The sequence below is a fragment of the Phyllostomus hastatus genome, unplaced genomic scaffold (assembly GCF_019186645.2).
Source record: "Phyllostomus hastatus isolate PE091 unplaced genomic scaffold, TTU_PhHast_1.1 phas_contig_1162, whole genome shotgun sequence".
In the NCBI taxonomy this organism is placed as follows: Eukaryota; Metazoa; Chordata; class Mammalia; order Chiroptera; family Phyllostomidae; genus Phyllostomus; species Phyllostomus hastatus.
The window spans coordinates 920,956-942,808 of NW_025333537.1; the positions used below are offsets into that span (position 1 = coordinate 920,956).

The 21,853-nt window shown below is 51.3% G+C and overlaps 1 protein-coding gene across 2 annotated transcripts in view; it reads right to left on the minus strand.

The window, feature by feature from the left end:
* Positions 1 to 21,853, minus strand: part of MYO18B (myosin XVIIIB) — a 225,154-nt gene that overhangs the window by 15,867 nt on the left and 187,434 nt on the right. For both annotated transcript variants that reach the window (XM_045843131.1, XM_045843139.1), the window contains exons 40-42: positions 16,538 to 16,668; positions 6,947 to 6,991; positions 5,513 to 5,650 (exon numbers count right to left, since the gene is read on the minus strand). In XM_045843131.1, the coding sequence (XP_045699087.1) occupies positions 5,513 to 5,650; positions 6,947 to 6,991; positions 16,538 to 16,668 (314 nt within the window). The remainder of the gene's footprint in view (positions 1 to 5,512; positions 5,651 to 6,946; positions 6,992 to 16,537; positions 16,669 to 21,853) is intronic.

Here is a 21,853-nt window from a genome sequence, read left to right on the forward strand (position 1 = left end):
ACTTGTGGCTAACGTAGGTGAGCCTCAAAATTCCTGAGCGAACCACAGATCTCCCATCCAAGACCTGGAGGCCCAGACAGGAAACGGCCCTCTGTCCCGTGGAGACCCACCCAGTCCGAGGGGGATGCAGGCTACAGGGCTGAGTCTCGGACGGAGACGGACTGGTTTCACGGGCTCAGCCCTTGCGTCCAAGGTTGACGTGTCTGCACTGAACGGTTGCACACACTCGGTTTTAACGTCTTTTCCACTAATCTTCCTAATACTGAGAAAACTGGGAAGAATCCTTTTGTCCTCGGAAGACGTGAAATGATATTCACGAGAGGCCCTTTCATTAAGTACATTCGGGATGAATTAATAGGAGCCTGAGCTCCGGCTCGAAGAATGCAGAGACCAGTAAATAAATGTACTATTGAAATAAGATTAGCGTGGATGCTTAACCTACTTTGAGAACAAGCTGTTTTTAATGCTAAGTACCATCCATGCATATTTACATAATTAATGAACTAATTACAAAGAAGGCGCGTCTAATCATTTAAGCAGGCTTCACGTGACCCATCCTTGGCTTCCACTTCTGTCAGAGTAATTGCTTTTCCTTGAAAGTAATACAACTTTATTTTAAAAAAACAATACCCTATAATTTAGACCTTTTTATTAATTCATGCCAGCCTTTTCCAAATAAAAATCAACAGGGGGGCCCAAAGGGGGTGGTGGTGGTGTCTAAATCAATTTCTTTTAAACGAAGAACCACCAGCCCAGAGTATGGGGCTGTGAATGTTTACAGAAAGCAATTTTTCCCCAGAAAAAGAAAACGTTGTAATGCCATTTTTTAGGCAAAGGAAAAGCAGTTGTTACATCGGAACCAAAGCAAATGATACATACAACAGTAATTAGCGAAGATTACACAGTAATTAAAATCACGATGATTATGTGAGTGAGAATAATTTATACAATAATCTCCACGCTCACGCTGCAATATGGTCCATGTCCAACAGCAACAGTGGAGAGCCATGCCTGGCGATAAATTCAAGTCGCGGCACCACCCATTTAGGTAGCGACGGACCGGTGTTGGAAACAGAGGCATGGATGCAGTCCCTGACCAGGAGACACGCCGCTTTACTTGGCCTTCCCAAGGCTACCAAATGGGGGCCACAAACGCTCTAATTATTAGTTTTAGCTTTCTCCCTCTCCTCTCCCCTGCTTCCCCCTTCCTCTCCCACCCCCACTCCCCCATCCTCTGACCCCCTCCTCTCCCCCCCATTTCCTGTCTGCAGGATCTTGTTTCCTCCCATAATTCAACCTTCCTCTCGATGGAGACCACTTGTTCTGGTTATTTTGTTATCTCCCCAGTGAGGACATACTCAGGGTGTGGGAGGACCCACAGGTGTTGATAACCCGTGAGGAAGAACAACTGGAATGGGGGAATCGAGCAACGAAGAGAGGGGACCCTGCGTGGATCACCGCGCTGTAGGGCAGGAGGGAGTGGATCCGAATTAGCCTCAGACAGGACCGGATCTGGTCTTCTGAGACCAGAGGGAAGACGGAGATGAATTTACAGATATCACAGAAGTTGAGGCCATGATTATTTTCCACTGAATGACAGAGGAGTTTAGCATGTCTCCTTAGAGTGAGGGGTAGGGGCTGGAGGAAAGTTGGAATGGTGTGGAATTACCGGTGCAGGAAAATGAGAGGAGCGACCGATCGGTGACAAGACATGAGGAATCTGCCCAGTTGGGTCCATTAGTGCCTGTCAGCGCATGGACCCTGCGGAACTGAGAGTGACCAAGGTGGGGTCCTGTTGGGCATGAGGACGGGGGTCCACAGGGACGTGGGGCCTGCACCCTCCCGGGGAAGCTGATGTGCTGTGAGGACAAGGAGGACGTGGAGAGAGTCCCTTTCACACTCGCTAGCAGGGCAACAGCCCTGGAGGGCGTGAAGGAGAGGGCAGGGACACAGCGGGGGCCCAGGTGAGATGCCAGTCCCTGAGCGGCCCTGACACCACCTGTGGCCGAACGTTAAGAGACACTCCCGAGCCAAGTGCGGCTGCTGCCACCAAGCCCAGAAACTCCCACTGGGGGCCACGGGGTAAGGCAATGTCTCCGTCTCCAGAAGCTCTTGCATTTATCAGCAGCAGCTGCATAATTCCTGGGCAATAAATCATAAAAGCTTTAGCTCTATTTCTCTGGAGTTGACATCCCCTTATAAATAATACAGAGAATGCTTTTTATTTTTTTGGCAGAAGATTGCTTTCTCCCTCTCCTGTTTTTAGGGTGACCTTTCTCAGTCAGATTGGAAACGTCCAGGAGACTTGTCCATTGAGCTCCGTGATACGCCAGGTGAGACGGGGGTGAGGATACAGGAGTCTCACTGTCTTCTATGGCACAGAAGGGACACTGGGATGACCTGCTAGTGTCTAGTCAAGTTTAAAATGCAAATGCCCATTGTCCCAGAGAACCATTTGCCCATGTGTATAATGATGTGTGTTGTTTGAAGCCTTAGGGGTTAATAGCAAATACCTGGAGTCAATTAAAAGTGAAACAAGGAGACTATAGTTAATGAACCATGGCATAACTTTCAGATATTTTACAGAAATTCAAAAGAATGGGATAGGCTTACGTGTACTGACAAGAAAAGGCTGCCAGAGTCTATGGTTGAAGGAAAGAAGCACAATGTAGGAATTTATATATAGCATCATATACATAATATGGCATCCCATCACTTATGTTTTTAAAAAGCCCACAAATACATTATGTATTTGCTACAAGAACATATGTGTTTATACACATATAGAGAAAGACATGGAAGGATACACACCAAACTGAAGATGGTTAATACCTCTGAAAAGGGAGCTGAGATTGGAGTGGTTGCCAAGAGGATTTTAGCCTTCTCAGTTATATTTTAAGGTCTTGAAAGGGGGATGTATTCACAGATCACTTATGAATCTATGAATAGAAAGAGCTGGAAGTCAAGGCACCTGAACTCGAGGTCAGTCCTTACTCCGAATTTGGCTCAGATATTCCCATCTGCAGACCTCAGTGTTCTCCATCTGCATAATGAGCCAGCTGGACTAGATAATCCCAGTGGTGCCTCCCCACTCAGAAGTTCTAGAATCACTTAACTGTAAACAGGGCCCAAGGACAGAGATCAAGAATTCCAGGGCTTAATGTCATGGGATCTGGCACTCAGCAGGCACTTAACAATATCTGTTGAATGTTGAATAATAACTCTCATGCAGTTTTAATATTAATAAAAAGCCAACTCTTTGCCAGTAAATTTTGCCTGGTAAGCGATCCACCCCCTGGGGTGTCGTATGTCCGAGAGCCATACGATGTGGCAAATACAAATACAGGTTTTGGAGGAACTGAAACCTAGGTTCAAATCCTGGCTCTTCCACTTATCAGTGAGCAAATGACTGACCCTCACTGATCAAGGCTGGAGCAGAAATATGAAGTATACTTGCTGAGCTGTAACCAAGTATGGTTATTATGTCTGCTTCAGCCTTGATCTTACATTCAGTTAGTCACTCAGCAAGCATTTCTTGAACACCAATTGTGTGCCAGCCCTAGGGACACTGACATAAAGAAAGCAGACAAGGAGCTGACAGTCCTTTCTTGCCTCCTGCCCCATCACTGTCCGTGGTGCAGGCACCTCTGCTCTGAACTGAGCTGGACACTGAGGACTTGGAAGGGGACAGGACAGAGAAAAGGGGAAGAGACTCTGGAGAGGGCTGCCTGGGAAGGTTCAGGACTGACTCTGCCCAAGGAGTGGCCGTGGGACCTGGGGAAGGGCCACCTGTGCTTCCTCTCCGGGCCTCGGATGCCTGTTCCGTAACATGGGGCTAACGGTGTCTGCCTCGAGGTCCTCTGGCGTCAAATAAATACTGACACTAACAAAGCAGCTCATTTTCTCCAGCACTTTGGAGACGCCAGGCTCAGCATGAAGAATGACTTCCAAACCATCTCATTAACCTTGACAGCAACCCTGATTGACTCATGAGGAAACACAAACAGAGAAGTTAAGCAACTTGCCCCAGATCTCACAGCTGCAGAGGAGTAAGTATAGGGCTGGAATCCAGATGCTCTGACTTCAGCCCATGTACTGAAACCACAGCCACTCCCACCTCCCCATGCATGAAACCCTCGAAAAGAGGGTAAGACAAGGGCTGAGTCTCCTTAGCATGCCCCCTAATACAATTGCAACTATGAAACTCAGAGATTATGTTAATGAACATCACACTGTGGTCTGGCCGCCTCCAGTTCTGCTTCTGTTGCCTTAATACTGGCTGATAGGGAAACACAGAAGTGTTGGGTTATCAGGAGAGAAAATTCCTCATCACTTGGGGTTAACCAAGGACATGGCTCCTTCTCCATACAGACCTTTGTTATTAATTACGTGCAGTCATCAGATCATCTTGCTTTCATTAACTCCCTAGATGCACTCTGTTCTCACAGGCTCTCTTTGATCATTTCTACATCAAATCTTTCAGCCTAAGACGGTCAGCAGCCCTGCGCCCATTTGCCATTCGCCGACTATGCCCAAAAGGTTAGCGTCAACTTCCGCCCTCCTTTTGTAGAGACAAGTCCCTGCCTCAAAGCGAATGCATTTCAAGTCGGCGAGGAGTTGTCTGGGTTTGCCCCATTTCTCTGTGATTTTCCTATCTTACCACATTGATTCTTCTAGTATCACAGAGCAGTGTGCCTTTCATCTTAATTATGCATCTGCTTAACCCGTACTGTCTGATTTATGGTCATTAGCGCCCAATTACAAGAGGGCCACCTTGAAAAGGAAAAGCAACAGAGCTGAGAGGACGGGGCTGAAAAGTAAGAGGGAAGACGGATTGAAGTCCTACAGCTAAGGGTGGGTCCCAAGGCTCGCGTGCTGGAGCCAACTACTGTTGGCGATCCCACAGATCTGTGAGGGCCCCATCTCAGGCTATGAAGGAATTCATCTCCCTCTGCAACAGGGAAAGTATACAATCCTGATATTCGTATATCAGGCTAAAATCTCCTAAGGAGAAATCGTCCAACTTGTCTTTATAGTGACTCCCCATTAAAAATAAAATAAAATAAAATAAAATAAAATAGGAATACATTAATTTTTTTTAAACCTAGAACTATCTTTACATGGAAAACAAGAAGAACTTGCTTTAGATAGAAGGCGACTATAATGAACGCATAGCTATTTAAAAAGATGTTTGCCTCATGCTATTTAAAATCATTTGGAAAATCATGCCTTCTGGGGAGCTGCAGTAGATTCTCATCATTCCAACTATCGGGGGCAGTAAGTACAATTATATTTCCTGTTCTTCAGCTGAGGAAGTGACGGCTCAGAGAAGGTAACTGACCTGCGTAAAGTCACACAGCTAGAAAGTGGCAAGGTCATATCTCACACTGTCCGGACCGTGATTGTCCTTGCATAGTCCAGAGGAAGGGGATGACTTGAACGACAACCTGCAGAGTCTGATTTTTTTTTTTGAGACATTGGCCATCCAGAGGCAACAAGGAGCTCCTCTTACCTGGGGCTGAGGATGTGGCTGCTGATGGCTGACTGTCGAGAGGGGGTCCTCCTGGTGTCCGTGGCCATGGACAGAGTACAGCTCAACCAAGACTGCAGACTGCCCTCTGGCTGGGAGCTGAGGAGGGAGACGTTATCTCTAGAAGCAGAAGGTAGGATACTGTCACCACGATGACAACCACGGTAATGGCAATAACTAGACAGCCGCCCCTTACTGTAGGCTAGGTCTTACACTAAGTGCTGTACGTGCATATCCTCAGTCAATTCTCATGACCCCATCCCTGAGGGGTGGTAGCCGGTGATGTCCCCATTATGTAGATGAGAGGATGAGATCTGGGAAGGCCAACCTGGGTATTGGCCAAGGCCACCACCCCGCTAGTTAGTGATGAAGTTGGGATGCAAACCCTGGTCCCTCTGCTTCCAATACCCATGCTGCTGATCACTGCTCTTCCTTGGGAAGACAGACACTTTAATGTGGATGTAGAGGCATCCCCGATTTTAGAGTAAATTTGGCATCGAACTTTATACCAAATGCTATGTTCATGGAATATGTTAAGTGTGAAGGTCTTAACTCCCTGCTCACCTTCCCCAGAATCTTTGTGGACATAGTCTTTCCTTTCATGCTCCCTAATTCTGCAAGCAGCACAGGAAGAGTCCTGTGTGGGCTTCATACTGATGTGGGCCTCAATTATTATTTTATTTTCTGGTTGATATAACATATATGTATTTATAAATATAAATGTATTTATTTACAGAACACTCGATGCCAGGCACCATGGGAAGGAGTTATAAACGTGAACCCAGCATTAACCCTGTCCTCAAGAACCCACCTTAGCACAGTAGACGTCTATATAAATAACCATGAAATAAAGGAGAAAATTAGCAATGCCATAGAGTGGGACAGAAGGTAGGTTTTAAGGACAACAAAGAGGCGTATCGATTTGCTTCTTGGAAGCATGAAGAAGGCAACCAATAGTGGCAGCTGAGCTACATCTCCTCTGAAGGCTAGGGCCTGTCCATACAGGGCCTGGAGAAGGGGATTTTAGGTCAAAGGAACAGCACACACATAGGTATGGAGGTCATAAAAAGGCAGAACATGGATAATATGGAAAGTAGGAGTCCCAGGTAGAGAAGGAAGTAAGGGTTGGAATGTGCAGGGCTCAAACATCACTGTAAAAAGTCTATCAAAGGTCATGGGGGCCACTGAAGGTGCTTGAGGAGGACAGTGGAACCCTAAGTCCCGAGCATTTCTATCTAAAATAAGTTGAACACAGTGCTATATACATGCTATGACTACGGAGCCAAAACTCTCATGGGCATTGCTGGTAATTCTCCAAGGAGGTGTGTACGTGTGCTCAGCAGATGGATGCAGAGAGCCAGGGGTTTGCTCCTGGCTTCACTGTGAGTTGCTCAGTTCTACTCAGGGTTAACTTACATCTCTTTTCTGCCACTGCCGCCACAATCGACCGTCGTCAGGACACTAGAAGGAGGCACAAGAAAGAGTCCGTGACCCTTGTGCTGCCTGGGGCCAGGGGAAAGCACCATCCCTGATGTGAGACAAGCTTGGGTTTGAGTTCCACTACCAGCCTTTGCCACCATGAGATCTTAGGCAAGTCATTTGCCTTCTCTGGGCCTCCTGTGCTCCTTGGTAAAATGTGCCTAATAATGGGGTTCCGCCTCCAGAGTTGCGGGGCAGGTAAAGTGAGATAACCCCTGGAAACATGATGGTTCTTGGCAAATAGGGAGTGACACTTAAAGGGTAGCAACTATTACCACTCCTCTAAGTACAACCAGTACCACTGTTATGAATAGCATCATTATTGCCAACAAGCAAGGCATTTGTTCTTTGTGAGTGCTAGCAAGTCAGACAAGATGGAAGGTGGTCAGCTTCCTGGGGCATTCTGGGGAACTCTGGAACTAATCACAATGATAGCTGTTTTTTAGGGAGCTTCCCTTCATTCCACAACATGTTTTACACACGATCTCATCTGATGACCTTGCCTGTCTCCATTTTAGAGATGAGAAACCTCACCCTTATCTAAGGTCACACAGCTTTGAATCTCAAGTCTATAAGAGCTATCGAGCGCAAGCTCTTAACCACAGTGCAAACTGCCCAGCACGCAGGTGCCGACGGCCAGACCATAAGCCTCAGACCCCTAACACCTCATCTGAACCCTGCTCCTCCGGTCAGGACCTCTTCGTTCTCTGCTGGAATCTGGCCATTTCCTTCCTTGCAAGACTTGGTCACTTCCTCCAAGGAATGCACCTGCAGCTTTCTGGACCCTGCCTGCAAGGACCTGTCTCTCTCGAGGCTTCTGTAAACATCTATCTGCCCCCATCAGACTGCAAGACCCCCTCATGGGCCAAGAACTTGTCTTATTCACCCTTTAGCCCAGGGCCCAGGCCAGACCAGACGTTCTCTCAGACGACATTTGGTGAATCCGAACAAGAAGAGCCTACAAACTTTAGCCATGGGCCAAATCCAACCTACAGATCTGTTTTGATAAAGCTTTACTGAAACACAGCCACACGCACTCACTTACACTTAGTCTGCGACTACTTTCGCTCTACAATAGCAGCACAGAGTAGCAGACACACAGATCACATGGCCCAGAAAGCCCAGAATGTTTACCATCTAGGTTTTAAAGAAAAGTTTGCTGACCTCTCCAGTAGACCATCTTTTGTGAATGACCCTGTGAGATGCAGAATAATGACCCAGAATGTCCATGTCTAAATTCTCTTAATCCCAAGAGCCTGTGACTCTGTGTCCCGAGACTGTAAAAGGGATTCAGCACATGGACTTACAGTTAAGGACCCTGAGGTGGGGGGTTGTCCTGGATTATCTGGTTGGGTTCAGTCTAGTCACACGCACCCTTGAAAGCAGAGAGCTCACCCTGGATTGGCCAGTGGGAGATGTGGCAATGGAACATGGTCTGAGATGCAACATGCCTGGCTTTGAAGATGGAAGTGGCCATAAGCCAAGGAAAACTGGAATCCTCTAGAAGGCGTAAAAGGCAAGGAAGACTCCCTTGGAGTCTCCAGAAGGAACCCCACCTTGCTGACACCTTGATTTTAGCCCAGGGAGATCCGTGTTGGACTTCCAACCAACAGAACTGTGAGATAATAGAACCTGTGTTGGTTTAAGCCACTAAATTTGTGATAATTTGCTTAGGATGTCAACAAAGAATCCCTGCTACAGAACAAAAGTGTTTTTGGTAAGTGACCTTAAATCCTGAGGATCCGTATAAAATATTTGATGCAGCTTTTAAACAAACTCTTTACAAATACTTTAAACAATGTGTTGTTAACCAAAGTGGTCAATGTGAACAGACCCAACTCTAATCCCGCGAGTGACCTGAGTGTTTTCCACAGCGCTGCCGGCCCCGGGCTGCAGAAAACGCCTGACTGAGAGAAAAGGTGACTAAGTCCCAGTGGCCGTGCTGTGCGGCCTTGGCCTGCTGTCTTCCCTGCTCAGATCCCAGTGACTCCACTTGTGAAATGAGGAGTGTGGACCAATGAGCTGAGGTGCGTCTGGCTTAAATGCCTTGAAAATTACATGCAAGGGAGGACAGACTTGGGCCCTGGAGCAGGTCCTGGGCCTTTTGTGAACGTCTTTTATGAAGAATAGAGAAAGAACTTCCATCTCGCCCAATGCACCACACCGACTTGGAGTTTGGTATAATATCTGAGGGCTCATGGTATCGTCTCTAGAGCTCACGCATGGACACCCCCTTCACTACCAGTTCACAGACCCCAGGCTAAGGACTCTGATTCTGGCTGAGCTAAGAATGTGGCGGGTGGGGCCCCTTGAAAGCAGAGGGATCTGAGTAAATGGGGCTACATCTTCTGAAATGTTCATAGAAAGCTGAAAAGAACCGAAGGTCCTGGGGCCCAAGCCACAGAGATCAACAGCGTGGCATTCCTCTGAGAAACAGAGAGGGCGAGTTATACACAGAACAGGGTTTCTCATGCCCCCAGCAGGGAAGATCCACCAATGCTGGCTGCAGTGGGGGTGGCACCTGGGCCACGACAACGGGTGTGGGGCCTTCACACCCATTTCCCACCCCAGAATTCCACGACTCTGGAGTAAAAGAGGCTGTGGCCACAGGTCCTAGTGGGTGCCTGGGCACCCTAATTCTCCATAACCCTGAAGCAACTCGCCTTGAATTCTGCAGGAAGCGAGGTCTCTCTCTCTGCTGGACAGCTGGGCACATACTTCTTCACAGACGAAATCAGACTGAACATCAATCTTTAATTGAACCCGGGCCCAGGAAAGTCTTGATAGCACAAAATAACTAATGACGGCACATGCTCCTGGTAATTTGGGACCACTGTTCACCCGAGCCGACCCCATGAGTATGAGCCTCATGGTCGGGGGGAGTCCCAGTGTTTAAATTCACCCCTTTCTGCAAGGGCTCCTTCTTCTCCAGACTAGAGACCCATAACTTCGAGATGTCCTGTTGTAACGGTCTTCTCTTTACTCCTCCACATCCACTCCACCCTGCCACGTGCCCAGGAAGCTGACCTGTACCTTTACAGCCACATCAGGGGCTCCCTGCTCTGTGGATTCAGCCAATGGGGAACTCAAATAATAACAGTGGGAGGGACAGAGGGAAGAGAGGGAGGGTTGAGTATTTATTCTCTTGGATTTCTCCCTACAGCAATTCCTCTCTCTCTCTCTCTCTCTCTCTCTCTCTCTCTCTCTCTCGCCACCTCCCCTGCCCTCTCTCCCTCTGGATGCCAGCGGAGGTAATTGCCCCCTGGAGCAGCTAGCCCCAGGGGCTGCACCATTCCTTAGGCATCCTTTTCTCAGCACTGTGCCCATTATCTCAATAAACAGTCCCTTCATTCAGCTTCCTCACTTGGCTCATTTGAGGTGTGCCTTCTGGTTCCTGCCAGGCTCTGTGAAAAGAGCTCATTTCAGTACTGGTATCTGCCATAACAGGAAGAACTGGGGTTTCCAGACCAATAGTTTCCATGACAAGCGAGCAGGCAGCAGACAGGACATATCGCTGCACCATTAAGATCAGTTATATCCTTTATCACAACGTGGGGGAAAAATGGTGGAGCATCTAAAGAAGCAATCTTGTAAGGACGTGAGATTATCAGCAATCATCATTAGCCCAACCTGAGCCCAGGACTCTGGAAAAGAACCAGCCACGAGCAGAGACAGAAAGAGACGGGTAGGGATGCCTACTGAAAACAGCCCTAGGTTTTCACAGTATCTGTGCGCCAGTTGCACCCGCCTGCGGACCGGTATCCCTGAATCTGCACAGAACCTCTGAGGTGGAAGTCAAGGCCTGCCGGGCACTCTGTTCGTCCAGCCAATGCGAAGCACCACCCAGACCAAGGGCGGTGTCCAGCGGGGACCACAGATTGCCTGCCCTTTGGGAACGTCTCAACAAAAGCAGAGGATGTTTAAAATAAAGAGTCTGGGTTAAGAAAGGCTTCCAAAAGCCTCATCACACACTGGTGGTGTGAGAACAGGCTGGAAGCACCTAGCACCTTTACCCCGAAGGGGTTCGGAGTGACGGTTTCGGGGGAGGAGTGGGAGGAGGCTTTTCAGCAGAGGCAGGAGATGATTCGTTCTGCCAGATTCTGAGAAGCACAAGCCAGATCGGAAGGAATCACCACCAGGTTGAGTTTTTACGAGTCAGCGATCATGGACCGTGGCAGGGACTTCAGTGTGTGCACCGTGGTCCAGTGAGCCCTGGTACTCCGGGAGTTCTCCCAGGGGCCACCGAGGGGCCAGGAAGGGGGGCCTGGGACGGGTGCTCAGCCTCAAACCTTCCTCCCTCACACCCATCAGAGAGGACGGCTGCAGTCCGTCCTAAGCTAGAATCTTCCCTAGAAGTTTGCTTTGGTGTAACAAAGAGGGTTCTTCTTAAAGGAGGGAGTTTGAAGCCTACTGACCCTTTCACCATATGAAGAAGGAGTCTTGGGACCACCTCCAGGTACGGGTCCATGTTTGCCTGCTCCCTGCTATAGCCCCGGATGTCTTAACACAGAAGGTGCTCTGTGATGATGATGATGATGGTGATGATAAAGACAAGGGTGATAATGATGAGGATGATTTGAATCTTCTGAGTGGGCAGGCTGAGGTCCAGGAAGGCCGGGGGACCTGTCCATGGTCCTGATGGACTTGGCGGCGCAGCCAAGACCAGAACCTTCATCTCCTGACATGTATACTCAGTGGCTCTTTCTCCTACCTGGCGCATGTGGTTTTTAACAAATACCTTGTGCCAGGCATTACTGGGCACAGGATTGCTGATGAGCAAAATAATTAATTAAATGTCTTCTGCCGTATTCCTTCAGGGTGAGTCTTTGCCAGACACCTCCCGTCTGAATACAAGCACGGCCTGGGAAATAATATGGGAACAGAGTGGGCCCACATCAGGGTGACAGACACGGGTTTGCCAGAATGATGGGCCAGTTACCTGGCAGAGGAGATGCCTTGACAAGAGAAAGGGGGAAGAAGGGGAGGGTCTGACAGGTTGGCAGCACTCGATCATGTAGTCTGTGGGTAACGGAGTCAGCCTGCATGTCAGATCACAGCCCCGTCCCTTGCTGTGTGTGCCGGGGCCAGGTTCCTGACTTTTCTCAGCTCCGGTTCGTCATTATAAACTGGAGGTGCTAATGGTACCAACCTCAGAGATTTGTCGTGAGAATAATACATGCAAGGCGGGTAGGTGGCATAGCCTGGCACACAGCCCTGAGGAAAGACGGCCTGTTAGCAGAATTGTCACTTATTTCCTGTAATGCCAGAGGAGGCGGTGGTTGGAGCTCTCACTCTCTGCAAAGCCCACGAGCTGAGTGCCCAGGTGGTCCAAGCTACAGAGACACTTAGCAAGCCAGGTGGGCTCTGTAGCACCATGTAAACATGAGCTATCTTAAACCAGGGTCCTGTGTTTAATGTGGAATGTGACATCAGACATCAACCTATTTGGAATAATGGAGAAGTTCTTTAAGCCTTTCCCCAGTTCTGGGGCATGCTAATTACTCAAAAAGGGGAGAGCAAATGAGAGTGTACGAGAACTGTAGGAAGAGAGAAGTGGGCAGCTCCGTAGCCTGCGCCACTAAATAGCAGGAACCTTTGTGGTCTGGACAGAGCCCGCGCCCACGAATAAATAAACTAACACGAAATTACGCTCTGGATGGCAGCTGCGATCTTTGGTTAGACCCAGTTAGTCCTACTTGTCCCACTGCAGCCTCATTTTAGCCAAGTGAAAAGGATATGTGTTGGAAAATATAGAACTGAACTCAAAACAGCAATAGAGGACTCTGGCTAGAACACTCCTCTTGGATTGGGCTACCTGGAATGGATATACTCTCAGCTGGCCCTGCAGTCAGAGGTCATCCACTGACCTCTCCGCACTCCCTTCACCCCACCCCAAACCACCAGCCAAGGAGACAGACAGAGCAGCCGCAGACGCTGGGCCGGGATGGATGGGGCTGCCTGTCAGCTGACGTGTCCCGCCCTCCATGACTAATGAGCGCGCTCCAGGCCTGGGGTAACAGCTTAAAGCATCTCTCCGTTAATCCAAGAAGGTGGGCGCCACAGTCGAAGGTACCGCGCGGCCCTCTGGAGCAGGACAGCACGCATTTAAATGCTGCCACACAGCTCGCCTGGCTTTCTGAGCACGTAGCTGCGTTTCCAGCCTGGGAGGCCTGTTACACTCGGATCTAATTCCCAACATGGGGAAATGTGACTTTTTATAATTTGAACAAGTCTCTCAAAGAACCTCACCTCCAGCTGAAGCACCTCTCTCTCTCCCTCTCTCTCCAGGGTGGGTTTGAATCCTAATTGAGAGCTCAGTTTGGGGGAGTGCCACGGACCAGTCCCTGCGGCTCCCGTCCAAAGCTCTCATCACAGGTAACAAGACAATGGAGAGGGGCATGCAGTACGGAGCTGCCGGGCTGCTGGCGAACAGCACAGGTGGGCGCTGGGAGCTCTGCTCCAGACGGTGGCTCTGCATCCTAGCAACGCATGGTTCTCTTTAATATCCTCGATCATCATTTTAATGGCACCATGACTGGAGAACATGGTTTGTACAATTCCCCGAAATGTGTTCAGACTTCTTTGTGGGCAATGTTTTCCCAGTCCTCTCTCATCCCTATGCTATTATTGAAATCTATGCTCCTTGCAATTTTTAAGTCCGAGTTACAAGGCAGTGAGCTAGGAGCAAGGCCCAATGAGAATTAAGAAATGCTTCTTAGAGTCATGTGGGGTCAGGGCTGGCTCCCCGGGTCCAGGCCCTTGCCCAGAAGGGCCTGTGCCTGGCTTCATGCTCCTCTGTCATTGTCTCCAAATTCTGCATGAATCTGAAATAAGAAGGCTCATATTTTTATTTCGCAGTGGGCACAATAATTATGTAGGTGACCCTGCCTGGGGTTCTGGGGCACATCAAGGAACAGGAGGATCCAGTGGGCTTCTGTGAGCCACTTCAAGAGGAGGAAAGGCAGAGAGAGGGCAGGAGAAAGAGGCGGGAGGTGGGGTGGAAGGAGAGGAGAGGAGACACGCTTCTCTCTCACCTTGCTCAGGCTCAGAGAGAGCTGGGCAGCTCCGGAGCCTGTCTGACTACACAGCAGGAGCCTTTACAGTCTGGCCAGAGCCTGGGCCCACTAACCCAGAATTGAGGGCAGCTGCAATCTTTGGTTAGGCCCAGGGACTTCAGCTTGTCCCACTTCAGCCTAATTTTAGCCAACATAAATGGATATACGTTGGACAAGGTACAATAGACGCTCAACACAGCAAGAGAGGACTCATTTCCGGAGCTTTCGTTTCTGTGATCTCAATGTCCAGGCGAGACTCCGCTCCTGGCTTCCTGTCACACCTCCTGCCCAGCCTGCGCCCGCACCCCCGAGCACGGTCCCTCTTCTCCCCTTTCCAACATTGTCATTTTTCTAACTTCTATTGTTGACTCAAAAAAAGAATCTCTTATTATGCAAGTGCAGATGGTTCAAAAGTTTTGCTCGTTGGCAAAAAACAAAAACAAAAACTAGTAGTATACACAGCTATCAATTCCCTTTATAATGGATGCAAAAGCTCCAGCATTTCTATTAATAGAAAAACTAGTCCAAGCGCCGAGTGCGTAATATGAGCAATAGGGGTTTGTAATTACAGACGTTAGTTCTGTCACGACACTAATAAAACTGGAGGAGGGGGCGGCGAACAGGACACCCCTCCGTGTAATCACAAGCTGGAAGCAGCTGCGACATTGGTACTTGCCATCTCACCGGCAATTTGGCAGCCGTACAAATTAGCAGGGAGTGGCAGAAATACTCAGAATGTGCATGGAAGCCATTTTTGCAGGAACTGCAGGTTCTTAGATGCAGCCCTCGCCTTAGAGTCAAGAACAGGAGGTTTGGGAGCCACTGGGTCTCTGCTGCGACGATGCTGAGCACGAACACCTTCGTGGGAGAGTTGGAGGTCACGTGCCTCTGAACAGCGTACGACCCTCCCAGGCCTGCGTCAAGGGAAGACTGTGTTCCCACACCACAATCAGCTGCATAGAGCACACCACCTGGGCGAGCAAAATCTCCTAAAGAGGCTGCTGGGAGAGCTAGGAGCGGGTGTGTGTACGAGTTCATTGCAGAAATTCTAGAGAATAGAAATGAGCTTGCAGAAAACGAACACTTAGGTCATCAATGATGCCTGCCCTCTTGGGATCAGAGGGTGGGCGGGGTTCCCTCCAGGCTTTTGTCGTGACCAGGTGTGGCCAGCTCTGCTGCAGACGCCCCGGTTCTTCCCACTGGAACCGGCCACAGGGCACACGCAACTCTTCCTGCTTCCCTCACTGCCGGTCTCTGCCCACATCTCCCACGGGTCAGCTGCCGGCCCCTGCAGTCACCCTATTGACTGAAGAGGCGTGTGACCGGCAAAAGTCTGGGTGGGAAACGGAGCAGCGCTGGGTTCTAACCCAGTGTATGATGCTAATCTGCTGTGTGACCTTGAACTTCCCTGAGGTCAGGATTCGAACGTGCAAACGAAGAAGGCCGTACTCCGTGGTCCAATCCCCGATGGTTCTGGCTGCAGCATGAACCATCCCTGACCCCTGAGAAGAAGACCAGGAGGGGCCAGGCTGGTTGCCGACGCAGCCAGCCCGCACAGGCGTGCGCAGGGGTGGGGGGCTGGCTGCTGTAGGGAGGGGACCACACCTGAAAGCGAGGCTAAGATACCCTGTTCCTCATCAAAGCAGCGCAAAGCACACGTCTCTCCCGCTGCCTGGGCTTCGCTGCAGAGGCTGGGACAGGGGCAGTGAGGCCACGGTCAGACAGGCAGCTGTCATTTCCAGAGAAATACCGCACCGAGGCCACAAAGGCAGCTCTGGGGAACAGCTCTGAAGTGTCCCATCCAGGACACCTCAGACTCCTTCTGGCTAAGTGGCCGACTCAGGGCCCCGGGCAGCTGGAGACTTGAGTGAAGATGGTGAGAAGCAGCCCACCTTCCGAGGAAGGAGAGAAGCCCTGACATTGACGTTCAGCGGTCCCGCCCATCACTGGCCGTCGAGTCTGGCATCCTCGGATTACTTGTTGCCTTTGTACGATGTCTTGTTGCTCTGCACAAACGTGGCTTACATTCGTACAGCACTTACACGCCCCAGGCGCTGTTCTAAGTGACATTCACCTATTCGCTCATTTACCTCTCTCACCAGCAACCCTGTGAGGTAGGTCGTGGGTTGAATATATAAAACGTCCAGTCGGTAGATCAAAAATGGCCAAATCCTGGCAATTTGATGTGGTTTGTTCAACAGTATCCTGTCTACTTTACGGAGGAGGGAATTAGGCCCAGGGTAGACATGTAACTTGCCCAAGATCACACAATGCTGTCCCCTTCGCAGCCCCTCCCCCAGACTGCCTCACTCCCAAAGGCTCGGCCAGATACCTCCCGCCCCAAACTCACCGGGGTCTCCCGGCAAGGGCAGCCCCGGACCCGAGTGGGAGCTCCGGCCACAGAAGGCCACGGCTCCCCACAGAGTGCAGCCCACCTACTGCGCCCAGTCCCCGTGGGCCCACTGCGGGTTACCTCTCTGTGTCGCTGTCGCTGGACGCCACCTCCTCCAAGGCCGCCTGCAGGTCGGCGATCCTCCGGATGGACGTCTCCAGGTCCGTCTGCAGGGTCTGTCTCATGGCGGCTAGCTCCTCCACGTACTTCTCCTGGAGACAGAGACCACGAGCACGCGTCAGCCTCGGGCAGGACCCCAGCCATGCATGGGGGTCATCCTCGTGTTCACCGAGCGCCTATTAACGTGGTGGGTGCCCGGCCCATGCCAGCCTCCCTCTGCAGGTGGGCATAACAGACCCTCCAACTAACGCTCTGAATTTTATAGAGAAAATGGATGCATGAGGGCCCCCGGGGGATGGCCCACGGACAGAGCTCACTCACCCACGCTGGGGCTCTGAACCTAGGCTGTGCGACCCGGAGCCCCGCTGAACCCGCCCCACCACCCTGCCTGGTGCAGAGTGAGCCCTTGGTGCACCTTGGGCAGATGAGTAAACGCACGAACTGATTAAAGTTTCCCGGCACCGTCACAGAGGGCGTTTCCCGAAGCAGAGTCTGTGCCCCGGGATGGGTCTGCAGTGTGGGTGGGGGGGGAGGACAGAACAAGAATGGTCCCCTTTCTGTCACTTTCACACCCAAACCCCAGTTTTCCATCCTCCGAGGCAGCAAAGGCAAAGATGGCAGGCCCAGCAGGGCTCCCACCAGAGGCGGCCAGCAGCACCCACGTTTACTGAGAGTTTTCTGAGCCCAGCGCTGTGCTCAGCGCTTCCTGTGCCTGACCTCACTCACCCCTCACAAGCCTGCAAATGGGTCGCTCTTCCTGCTCCCACTTCACAGATGAGAAACTGAGGCCCAGAGTGGAAGAAGCTTAATGGCGGTGCCGGAACTGGCTGGTACATCCGACTCTCTTCTTCTTGCTCGCCCCTCCCTTCCCTCGCTGACACCGCCCTCATCAGATTGCTCAGGTCCTGGCAAAGCGCTGACTTCCCCCTGCAACACGTCCCACACCCCTATCCCTGACCGCAGTGATCGCCAGCTGAGGGTGAGTGTGCCCTGGGGACACTGGGCAATGTGCAGGGACGCTTTTGGCTGTCACAACTTCGGGGGTTGTTACTGGCATGGAGTGTGAAGAGGCCAGGGGTGTCGCCCAGCGTCCTGCAGTGCCTAGGCCAGTCCCCACCACGGAGAATGACCTGGCCCAAATGTCAACCGTGCCCAGGCTGAGAAACCCTCAGTCAAACCTGGAAACGCATCTTCTGGAAGTTAATTCTACCGGGAAGGAAGGAAGGAAACAGCAGAGCCAGGCTCTGTGCCTGAGGGCGCTCGGAGCACCCTCAGTGCCATCATTGCCATCTGATGACACGGAGAGGCTGACCGCCGCCTCGTCACCCAACGATTAGGAACAGTGAGGGACATCACAGCGTGTCACTGTGAGGCCACTGGGCAGACATTGACATCAGAAATGAGGACGGGGGCAGCGCGGAGCACTTCCGTGAAACAGCGTTAAGGAAGCAGCACAGAGCAGGGCAATATCACTGCCCACATCTCTGCGAACAGAGAGGGCTGAGAATATTGGTAGGCGGGGGTGAAGAGGGTTTAGGGAGAAGACTTTTTCTTGTAAGTCATTCTAATTATGTAAAGTTTACTTATTGGCTGTTGCTTTAAGGACCACACACACATATCTGTATATCTCAACCAGTCAGAGAGTAGAGAGGTGAAAACGTAAGGACCTGGCATTGGGTATATGTGTAGTTCCCAGCTCCTCGTCTAACTGACTAGCAGTGAGTCCTCGAACAGTTCGCAGCCCCTCTCTGGGCCTGGGATCGTTTCCCTTTCGTTTGCAGGTGAGGAAACCGAGGCCGGCAAAGTCAGTCAGGGCAGGCCGGAGCAGAGAAGGGCCGTGCACCTCGCTGCGCCCATCTCCCGGTTTCTTGATCTTTCTGGGGCTGTGGTTGCACACCCAGTGAAAGTTGGGGCTGCTCCCCATTCAAGGGACACTCTCAGTTCTCCTCGGACACTGGCTTGTCTGCTTACCACACTGTGAGTCTGGCTTTTCCAACAGAGCCAGGCTGAAACAGTGAACCGTGCTCACTCCGTAAAGCTGGGATGGGGGGGGGGGTGTGGGGGGGAGCCATGGTTCCAAAGGGGAGTGGGTGTGGCATGGAGAGAGGCAGGGGTGCTGTGGCGAGGGGCCGGCAGTGCACAGCAGATGCCTGAAACTGCCAGCTGTGAGGTCCCCACGTTGTGCTGACAAGGCGACAGACACCTGAGGCAGGGCCCCGGGCAGGAGGCCAGTGGGCCCTCTGAGGAAGCAGCACACGTCCCAGGGTGGCAAGGGGGTGCTTGCCCCAGGACGCCAGCACATGGGCTCATAAAAACACCCAGGGAGATGGCCGGGGACAAAGTCCCAGCAGCTATAGGGGCAGCTACTGGCTCAAGCTCGGCCCCTTCCCAGTGGGCCAGGATGCCAAGGTCACTGGGCAACGGCCCCCTTCCCCAGGAGACGGGGCCCTGTGCCTTTGTACCACACAGAGATGCTATCCAAAGTCCACATCCGGGCCACTTAGGGTGAGTGTTCGTTTCAGAGGCGAGGAAACTGAGGGCCAGAGCAGCAAATGAGTGTCTGAGGTCACGCAGCTGCAAGACCCCAATGCGGAGACAGGCATTCTCCAATGAGCCCTCTTTAGGCCACTCATTCTGAGAGGTGAGAACGGAGCACAGGGGACCCCTCCCAGCTGGTGAATGATGCCTGGTAAATGATGCCTGGGTCAAGGTCACATGCAGGGAGCCCCTAAGACCTAAAGTCCGCACTCCAAAGAGCTCCCTGGTGGGCAAAGGACAGGGACGGTGCAGTGTTGTGTCAGGGATGGGTGGCCCTGGGCTGCGACTAAACAGGGTGGGGAGGGCAGAGGAAAGGGGACCTGAGGTGGGTCAAACCCAAATTATCATGAAAGCCAAGGTAGTCTCTGGAGCCAAGATGCCTGGCTCACGGGCTGCGTGACCTTCAGCAAGTTACTTAAGTCCTCTGAGCCCCGTGGACACACGAGGGCCGTCGGAGCCCTCTTCGAGCTCAGCAGAGAGGAAAGGCTTGGCCAACAGTGGCATTGCTGTCATTTAAATATCAGAGGAGAATGTGGAGCAACTGGGTGGGTGTCCTCACGTCACCATCACCGTCACCAAGGAGCTTTGCCAAGGTCACTCAGCCAACGGGGAGACTGGAATGCAGGACTCTGGCTGCAAAGCTGTTTCAGTCAGTGTCCTGAGGAGGGGAGACATGGGTGGAGAGCAGGGCGGTGTACAGGAGGCGTCCGCTAGACAGAAGGAGGAGCACGGAGAACAAGGAGACCACCGGCAGATGAGTGTACATGGACTAAGGACGGGGTCCAGGGGACCGGCACTACCTCGCACCCCCACCACCCCCCCTTTACACTCTGAGTCCCGGCCTCTGTCTGCCAGGGGCCTCGCATCAGGCTCAGAGGGAACACCCCAAGGAGACGGGGTGGGGAAATTCAGAGGCTGTGTAATCGGCAATCAGCAAAGCTCTCCTGCTCCAACTTGAAAACCAAATAGAGTCTGCTGACTGCAGAGACCACGTCATCGGGCGGAATGGACTCGGGGCTCTGGTGTCCCTGGGGCAGGCAAAGCAGGGCCCCGTCCAGAGAGCCCACGAGTGACACAGAGGGGTGCTCAGGAGAAGGGGGTGCAGGGAGGCACCCCCTGAAGGCCAGGTGCCTGGTTTCTTCCACCTGCTACGACCTCTGACTAACAAAGCTCAGGACTGCGTCAGGACGAATACATGCAAATGAGGTGTTTACAGCCGGGTGTGGGTCTGGGGCAGGTAGGGGGGGATTAGGATCTGACCATTTAGATAGTAAGGTATATACAGCAGAAGCCTACTAATAAAGATACCATATGCCCATATTGATCTATAGCTACAGACAGTGATACATACACTGTTATGGAAACACAACATACTAATACATGTTATATATTCATTGTATACATATACAGACACTCTTCAAATGTATGTAGATGGGGCTACAGCCTGAGAAACCCATCACCAGTGGGACATAGTATAAGTCGAAATGCATCTGACACACCTAACCTGCCGAGCAGCACAGCTGGGCCTGGCCCTCCTTAAACGCGCTCACCACGCTTACGTTATCGGTAACCCCATCATAAGTGGGGGCGCAGATATCATTGCCTTCCTCTTCCCTCCAGAAGCAGGAGGCACAGAGGGGCTTCTTGGCAGACATGAGGGATTGCAAAACACAAAGCACGATGCCCAGAACATCACCAGCGACACACCCACTGCAGAGGGTCGTTGGTCACCCCCAGGGTCGCGTGGCTGACTGGCAGCTGCGGCTGCCTAGCATCACGAGAGAATGGGACCACAGGTTGCCTGTCGCTAGTCCAGTAAAAGATCAAAATTTGAAATTCGAAGTGCAATTTCTACTGGATGCATATTGTTGTCATGCCACCACAAAGTTGAAAAGTCATAAGCCAAATCATTGTACATCGGGGACCGTCTAGACCACTCATCCATTCATTCGCTGATTTAATGATCAATTATTGAGCACCTACTAGGTGCCAGCACTGACTTTGGCTCAGATGATGCAGAGAGACAAAGCCCTACCATCCATGGAGCTTACATTCTTGCAGGGACCTCATCAATCTATATTGCCATTGCGGCAATGTCAATGTTTTGGTGTCTAGGACAGAGGAGGCACTCAGCGCATGTTTTGCGGTTGAAGGAATGGTGTTATTGCATGACTCTAAGCGGTGAGTGAAGGAGGGGTAAAGGCGTTGCACACTCATTAATGCACACACAGTATGCACCAAGTGCGCAGGGAAATCAGTACAATAATAGGCAGTGTGTGTACTTACCGGCCTCCCGGCAGCACTTAGGAGAATTACTAACCATGTTGAACCCTCGAGTCGCTCCCCCTGGAGCGTGTCGCATAGGGCTGCCAGGGCAGGGAGCAGTTCATACGATAATTAGTGGCGGCAATTAGCATCATCTCCTCTTGTGATGTTCAATTAGAGGCTAATACTTAAAGCCGTTGTTTGTTTCCTCTGCCCAGGGCAGCTCCGTCCTCAGAGCCCCTCTCCTGTCTGCCAATGTGCAGCCTTTCTGAACCCCTGGTCAGCTTCTGAACCCCTGGAGCCTGCCTCTCCGGCCTTTCAAGGTCACCCCCAGCTCCACCAAGACCTCCCACAGTTAATTTGACAAGTTTGTATTATAGAGCAGAGGATGTCAAAACACCCCAAAACACGATGAAAATTCATCTTGTTATTTTTAAAATTAATTATTTATTTTTAGAGAGAGAGAGAAGGAAG